The sequence below is a fragment of the Pundamilia nyererei genome, unplaced genomic scaffold (genome assembly GCF_000239375.1).
Source record: "Pundamilia nyererei isolate P.nyererei 1_Seehausen unplaced genomic scaffold, PunNye1.0 scaffold00169, whole genome shotgun sequence".
In the NCBI taxonomy this organism is placed as follows: domain Eukaryota; kingdom Metazoa; phylum Chordata; class Actinopteri; order Cichliformes; family Cichlidae; genus Pundamilia; species Pundamilia nyererei.
This window is the reverse complement of record NW_005187570.1, coordinates 1,009,185-1,017,601: the sequence shown is the minus strand read 5'-3', so window position 1 is coordinate 1,017,601 and position 8,417 is coordinate 1,009,185. Positions and strand designations below refer to the sequence as shown.

General features: G+C 40.5%; 1 protein-coding gene across 2 annotated transcripts in view; it reads left to right on the top strand.

Moving 5' to 3' along the window:
* The window catches only part of rtel1 (regulator of telomere elongation helicase 1), a 44,848-nt gene that overhangs the window by 17,702 nt on the left and 18,729 nt on the right, over positions 1-8,417 (top strand). For both annotated transcript variants that reach the window (XM_013914068.1, XM_005745897.1), the window contains exons 5-11: positions 1,121-1,181; positions 3,480-3,555; positions 5,787-5,871; positions 6,027-6,092; positions 7,794-7,950; positions 8,213-8,251; positions 8,329-8,404. In XM_013914068.1, the coding sequence (XP_013769522.1) occupies positions 1,121-1,181; positions 3,480-3,555; positions 5,787-5,871; positions 6,027-6,092; positions 7,794-7,950; positions 8,213-8,251; positions 8,329-8,404 (560 nt within the window). The remainder of the gene's footprint in view (positions 1-1,120; positions 1,182-3,479; positions 3,556-5,786; positions 5,872-6,026; positions 6,093-7,793; positions 7,951-8,212; positions 8,252-8,328; positions 8,405-8,417) is intronic.

The window sequence follows — 8,417 nt, the reverse complement described above, 5'->3', positions numbered from 1 at the left end:
AAATTAGACCTGACGAGACAAGGAAACGTAAACTGAACACACTAAGATAACACAGACTTTCAAAGTAAAACAGGAAATACATGACAGTCACGGAAAAACAAAACACTGACAACACCGAAACGTAACACACTGCACTCTGTCCTCTCACACCTGGACAACAACAACACCTACGCCAGAATGCTGTTTATAGACTTCAGTTCAGCGTTCAATACAATCCTCCCCTCACAACTCATCAGGAAACTGACAGACCTGGGCATCAGTTCCCTCATCTGCAAATGGTTACTGGACTTCCTGACCAACCGCCCCCAACACGTCCGGCTGGATAACCGCTGCTCATCTGCTGGAGGAGGTGGCTGGGGAGAGGGTTATATCATCTGCAGACAGAGAGAGTTGAAACCTTGTTTTTCCACTTAACAGTCACATGAAGATTTACCTTCCAAGGCCTCCCCCCGGAGGCCCCCTCACTCCCAAAGGTCAGAGAGGGGTCTCTTCCTCTCCAGTGTCTAATGGTGCCTGGGTGTGCCAGTCCACATCTAACTTACAATAACTGTGTGTGTAAAGCATAAAACACAAATATGATGCTATCCTTTCTATCTCTAACTAATATCTCTATACGTATTCTATTGTAAAACACATAATCAATACACTAAGGTAAAAGAAATTTCCATCAGAGTACCAACGTGAAAAAAATATACAATAGCAGATCATTAAGAGCGACAATACAAACAGTCACACTGCCTCGTGGTAACCGTTCCTGACAGTTTCAGTTCCTTCTGCAGATTATTCCAGGAAACTTAATTTGAATTTATGGACAGAAGTCAGTAGTAGGTTCCTATTTTTACAGTTTTTTTGTTTAAATACTTCTAATGCTTTAATTTGTATTAGCTAATAATTTTTTTATTTCATTTTTATTCTGACAGTCCTGTTGAGTAATGAAAAAGATTTGATTATTTTCAAATTTGTAAGTTTCCTGGGTCAATCTATCTATCTTAACACATTAATTTGCTGCACTACGTTGCCAGCGATCTAGCTGGTAAAAAAAAAAAGAAAGATAAGTAATGGGTTAGGGCTAGATGGTTAGTGGTTTGTCTTAATGTGGAATCATTTTTTTGTTTTTCAGGTTCATATGTGCAGAGCCAAAGTTTCCACCAGGTCATGTGTCTACTACAACAACGTTGAAGGTAATGGTCTAACAGAGTGACTGTATCCGTGTAGCAGAACGCAGTCTGGAAAAGCATGTCCTGTTACCTTTTTGTTTTACTGACTACATGTATAATTTAAATATTATATTATTTGACACTAATAACTCTCAAAGTATGGCACAACCTGTGAGGAAGGACTACTGTGAGAAAGTTTGGAGTCCAGGAATGTCCAAAATGTGCACATCAACAAAATATCTACTGCCTGCTTTCAGTTGATTTAAAAATGGGGAAAAACTGTTATGTTGAGAATCTAGTCCATGCATTTGTTACTTTGATGACAGACTATTATAATTATTTATTATCGCGCTGTGTCAGCTGTTTTTCTTGCTGTGGCGCGATATGGCAGCCTCGCTTCTGTCAGTCTGCCCCAGGGCAGCTGTGACTACAACCGTAGCTGCTTCCACCAGTGTGTGAATGCGCAAATGAATGAAGAGTGGCATTGTAAAGCGCTTTGGGTGCCTTGAAAAGAAGCTATATAAATCGAATCCATTATTATTATTATTTAATTTCCAGCTGCACCACAGGATACTTATGAAAATCCCCATTCACACACCTGATCTCCACCCACTCTGCCTCCAACAATGCCCCCGTCCAAACCAGGTTTTGATGGGCCGAGCTCTGCCGCGCAGCGTAGTTTGGAATCTACCCCTCTGGTACCCTACAGGAACGCTGTATGGCCCTCCAGAAATCGGGGCCACAGAACACATGGCCCATCTCAATTAACAGACACTCGGAGGTTGTGCAACTGCAGCACTCCTGCCCCGACATCTGAGTGACCCATGGTAAATCGGGTGCAGTCGCCACCGGAATCATGGGGAGAGAGAGGGAGAAGAAAGAAAAGGGTCAGTAGGTCACCACAGCGGTCCCTCAGTGACTGGAGGTGATAGGACGGAGCCAGGAAGCTTCCCCATTGGGGCCACAGGGGGTGTAACTGAAATACAGACGATTCAGTTCGCATTTCTGTGTTTACAGTGATTAGTCTTTACCCGTTTTAACGTCCACAATTGTGGTTCCAGTCGTTATGCTGCCAAGCCTGGCGTCACGTCTTGTTCCTCCTCTCTTCCCAGGTCTTGGTGCAATATTAAAATACACAATGAATGTTTGGAGGTTTTAATGTGAGCTGTGTTTGCTAAGTTCACCTGGTAATGCCACCAACTGATTGAGTGTCGGAGCTCAAAAGTAAACATCGAGCATCTACAAATACATCAAGATGATGTCTCCATGTGTGCGTCAGGCACCTGAAAACACATGGTGGTGAGGAGCCACCATGTGTTTTCTGTTTTCTCCTCTCTTTTTGTCTTTCGAAGGGCAATCGTGGCTCAAGAGTTGGGAGTTCGCCTTGTAATCGGAAGGTTGCCGGTTCGAGCCCCGGCTTGGACAGTCTCAGTCGTTGTGTCCTTGGGCAAGACACTTAACCCGTTGCCTACTGGTGGTGGTCAGAGGGCCCGGTGGCGCCAGTGTCCGGCAGCCTTGCCTCTGTCAGTGTGCCCCAGGGTGGCTGTAGCTACAATGTAGCTTACCATCACCAGTGTGTGAATGTGTGTGTGAATGGGTGGATGACTGGATATGTAAAGCGCTTTGGGGTCCTTAGGGACTAGTAAAGCGCTATATAAATACAGGCCATTTACCATTTCCCGTGATCCCCCAACCTGTCATGGCAGATTTCCCTTTCTGAGCTTGATTCTGCTGAAGGTTTCTTCACTTGATTTTGTTTTATTATTGTGATTTTTCTCCTAAATATTGTAGGGCTTTACCTTGTAGAATGACGCACCTTGATGTGACTGTTTTTGTTGGTTCTATATAAATAAACATGAAGTGAACCAGCTCCTGTTTTGAGTTCAGGCCACAGACTGGTGTGTGTCCCCTCCTGAACTCTACATGTTTTTAATTTAGGCTTCAAACTTTAATTTTGGATAAAGCTTGTAGTAGGTATGGAGTGAGTTAGTTATGCTGCTAGTTATAATGACACTCATACATTCTGAATGTCTTAGCATTGTAATAGTATGTATAATTAATTACACTTTATATTTTGATTACACTCTAGCCTTCTGTACATAGTATTTGATTTATTATAGTCCTTCTAGGAAAAAATCTGTTTGAGTCTAAAGGTTTAGGACCTGCCTGACCTGAGGCATCGTCTGGAGGGCAATGGGTCAAACAGGTGGTGGGTGGGATGCAAGGGGTCACCTGTGATGGCCCTGGTTTTAATCACATGTTTCAGTGATTTAGTATCCTATAAATACCAGATCTCAAGCTTGATTTTTCTTCTTCTTCTAGATAAGAGCACTGACAGAGATTTGGTTAATTCTATCCTCGATGTGGAAGATTTGGTCCAATTTGGCACCAAACAGAGGTTTGTAGTTCATGTGTTCATTTTTTTGTAGTTGTCTGTTTCAGTCTCTTTACTGCACTTTCTTTCTTTGGTAAGAAATAATCATTGGTAACATTGGCGGCTGGGTGTCTCTGTGTGACACCAAACTAATGTCTTAATATTTGATTTTTCTGCTTCTGATTCAATCTGTGGAATCATTTAAAAAGTAGTTAAAAACTTTTCTGTTTAAACAAGCCTGCTGTTGATCAACATTCTTTTTAAAAATACATTTTTATTTACATGTAACCTTTTGTATTGTCTATATTGGTATGTTTATTTTAACTTACAGCGCTTTGTGACTGCACTCTCTCCAGTGTGAAACCTCCATTGCGATCCATCTGTCAGTAATCTACAGATGGTCACAATTTAGAAAGCTGAAGTCTTGATCAGAACAGTGAAGTGATCCAATAAATATGTGACCAAATATGGGCATTTCATTAGAGTGGGTGAGTCTGCTTATCCACTTATAGTGGGGATATTAAACATGCAGCAAGAACTAGACTTCCAAAGGGTCCACTGTAGCATCACCTCTGCAAATTAGGAAAATTGCAGATTTATTAATATTTCAAATTCTTGTATAAAAAAAACAAACAACACACAAAAAATTTCGATACTCTTGTTTAGTTACAAAATACTCGTGAGTGGTTGGGGGAAAACTGAAGTGTACAGTTAGCTTCATAAGCATTTAGACAGTTATTAAATGTGCCATACAGTAGATTCTCACAGTCAACAATAAAAATGTGATTTAAGTGTACACTTGCAAAGTGAGTGGGGTTTAACAGACATTAAGTCTTAATTGTTTCAGAATTGCAGCCATTTTTAATGCATCGTCCTCTATTTTTAGCAGTTTAAAGTAGTCGGATGACTGACTGATAGACAGTTTCATGGCCAGGTGAGGACTGTTCTCTCATTCCATCACATATTAATCAGATAACAGATCTAGAGTTGATTCCAAGTGCTGAATTTGCATTTTGTAGCAGTTCAGTAGAACTTTCATTATGAGGTCCAAAGTCATATCGAAGTGAAGGAGAACATTATTATGCTGAAAAACCCAAATTACTCTAAAATAGGAGTGGTCAAATCAACAATCTACAAGTGCCTGAGTGTGAAATAATAATAATAAATAATAAATATGATTTATGAAATAATAAATTGGCCACTAGAGGATATGTGGGCCACTGATATCAGGACATGAAAACTCCTCACAATGTATAGAGATCTCCATCAGACGCCCAGCACCACAGGCAACAGAAAGAGGCGCAGTTACAATGCAGGATGAAACACTGAGCATCCATGAATTCATCAGCAAGATGGGCCACCCGAGGTGAGCTGCTCCAAGTATGCCAAAGACATGATCAGGAACCATCATGGACAATCCCTGCAGTGGACGTACTATCAACATATCAACATGTTAGCTAGAAAAGGCCAGGTTAAAGGACAGCAGAGTCCTTAACGGACTGGACCCAAGTTGCAGACTGTGCAAAGGTTCCCCGGAGACTATCCAGCGCATAGTAGCGGGATGTAAGATGCAAACTAGGGCAGGCTACACTGAGAAGGACGATCAAGTGAGTGGGATACAGGAACATCTGTGCTGCATGTGTACTAGAAGTCCCCAGGTCCTGATGGAAGACAACACCAAAGGTGGTTGAGAAAAATTGGGCCTGTGTCCTGTGGGTCTTTCAAGTAACAGAAAACCGCAGCTGTGATAGAGGGGACAGCAACATTAGGAAGGAGCACAAGAAAATAGAAAAGTGCTAAAATAGAAAATGGAGAAGGGCTAAAGTAACAACTGGAGCAGATTTGAAATGAATGAAAGGGCCTTATCACAAATGAGCCATTATCATTTGAAGGATGCTTTTTGACTTTCTTTCAGTAGTTGTCCTGAAACTTCACTACCAAGAAACAGTACCAGAAGCATGATGGTTTTTTTTTTTCATTTTAATGTCTTTTTAACCCTTCAAATTCTCTGAGTCAAAATGCAACAGTCATCTGAGCAATAAATCTTAAAAGCCTTAACAACCACCTCCCCTAACAGTGCAGCAACTCGTCCAAGAACCACTGAAACTCAGTAACTGCTGGGCTACGTGGTCACAGGCTAGTGGATGGAAACTATACCTTTTGTACTATGTTATCTCTTTAAACAGCTATCATAATGAGTCAGTTTTTCTGTAAAGTTCACGTATTTGATTTCGCATTTGCAAATTTTTCCACAGAGTCTGTCCTTACTACCTCTCCCGTTCACTGAAACAACAAGCAGATATCATTTTTATGCCATACAACTACTTGCTAGATCCAAAGGTAAGCTTCGTCATACACATTACATCTGAGGCTGACATACGGTATGTGACCATAAATGAGCATCAGAGACTTTAGTGTTGTGATTGGCACTGTCATTTCTAATCTCTATGAATGCTAATATTCAACTGCCTCTCCCTCCCTCTCTCATTCCACAGAGCCGCAAGGCACACAATATCGACCTGAATGGAGCTGTGGTTATCTTTGACGAAGCTCACAATGTGGTAAGGTTATATCTGGTTTCCCCTGTTAAATGTATTCACTAAAAATTGGCATTGTTGTATATAAAAGCTTCAAAGACCACAAGTGACCCACTACTAAACGGGGATGGTCTACACTAGAGGGTTTCAAATTCATTTTAACTTGCAGGCCACATCGGGCCTAATTTGAAATCAGAGGGGCTGGTCTACTCAAACCATAAGGACATATTAAAACCAATGTTTCCTTTGAAAACCAGATATTGAACTAATATCTTCAGAAAATGTATGATTTTTACTACATCCCATGTCATTACTGTGCATTATAATTTATAGATCGCAGTAGATCTCGAGTATTTTGCAAATGAACAAGTATTTTCTTCTATGACCTGAAAAACCTGTCAAAGCATATATTCTCCTGTATCATCATGCCATGTATATAACTTGGAGATTTCACAGTGTAATCTTCACATTCTGTCACCAAAGCACACTCTCTTTTGATTCACCCACTAATTATACTCACAGTATTCATTCACTGTATCTTTAGGAATTTGCTCACTTCGATTGTAGCCGACTCTCTAGCAGCACGGCCTCTTCACCTGTCCCTCCTCCACATTCCTGCTCAGTATGTCAGAGCTTTAGTTACTCCTCGGCCCTCTTTAGTAATAACGATACTTGTAATAAATGTAGCCTGTTTACAGCTCTGGAGTCCCGGGTTCACCTGTATCTAGCCAGGCCCATGTAGCAGGTGCAGCCAAAGCTAGCATAGCCACCGTTAGCTTTCACCCAGCAGATTGTCCCAAGCAGCCGGGAAAACGGGACAGCTGGGTGACAGTCAGCAGGAAGCGTAGTCCTAAACCGAGGCCCCGGTACACCACCACACCTGTCTATGTCTCTAGTTGTTTTTCCCAACTTGGTGACACATCCTCTGAGCAGCAAACTCTAGTAATTGGCTAATCTGTTTCGACACATGTGAAGCTCGAGACATTTTCTTATTACATTTAAATTTACAGTTAATGCACAATGCAAGGTGCTGCATATTTAAGGCATGATTCATCATTGAAGTATGTGATAAATATGTGACCATGAACTCAGGGTCAAGGTCAGAGGTCACGCTTTCTGAAAATCCTACTTACCCTGATGCTGAGGTGTAGCACTGGTGCCTGCCAATGTTATAATATTTTTTTGGTCAATCATTTCAGTGGTAGAGAGCTAAACAACATATTTGGGATTTTTGCAAAGCAACAATCTAAGCATATGTCATTCTTGATTAAAGCTAATTTGTTATGATTATTAATGTGAACACTGTTCTGGAACATGCTCATCATGTTATTTTCATCTATTTATTACACGATGGCCACTTTTCCTGACAAAATCTCATTCAGCTTAATGCAACAAATGTAACTTGAGACAAAGGACTCGTTGGTTGTGATGGTCTAATGCCAGTTTGCTCCACTAAAATCTATGTTTTTGTGGACACAACATTCTCAGACAAACTCTACATTTACATTACCTGTACTATCATTCTTTGACATGTAGTAACTACACACCATTTTCATTTCATTCACCGGGTTTAGAGGTTCTATATAAATAAAGTTACTATTTACAAAAACATTGGTTGCACAGACTTATAATAATGTTTAAAATAAATATTTGTTATTTGAATTATGCTGATAATTACTTTTGTTGATACTATCCCACCTGATCTGATGTCTTTTTTGTTTGCAGGAGAAGACATGTGAAGAATCAACCTCGTTTGATCTGACTCCCTATGATGTAGCCTCGGCCATCAATGCTGTGGACAGGCTGCTTGTGGAGCAGGCTAAAGAAATCAGCCACAAAGACTCTGTGAGTGAAGACGTCAACGTGGAATCCCTCAGCTCTGGTAAGAAAACCTTCGCTTATACACATGTTCCTAACAGAGTTTTCCATCTAATACTTAGAGTGTATAGTTGTTTATGAATGTCATGGTACTTTGGGCTACTTGTATACTTTAAAAGTTTGGATTTACTTCTACTTTACTAGCCTTAGTTTTGCCTTGGCCTTAGTTTCATTATTACTAGTAATTTTAGTTTATTCTTTAGTAAAGCAAGTAAAAGATTGTCAGCTGCAGGTCTTTTGATATTTTGTCTTTTGTTTTGTTTCAGGTTTAAAGTTAGATTTGTCCACCATTGCTAAAATCAAACGTAAGTATTGTGGAGTCGGTCGTCCTGTTGGTTGGTGATTGGAGGTCTTTTTCTAAACTTGTTTTCTGCTTTAACAGAGATACTACTGGATCTGGAAGCTGCCATTGATTCCTATGATGTTCCAAGTGATAAAGGCATTACTAAACCTGGAATGTAGGTGACAGCA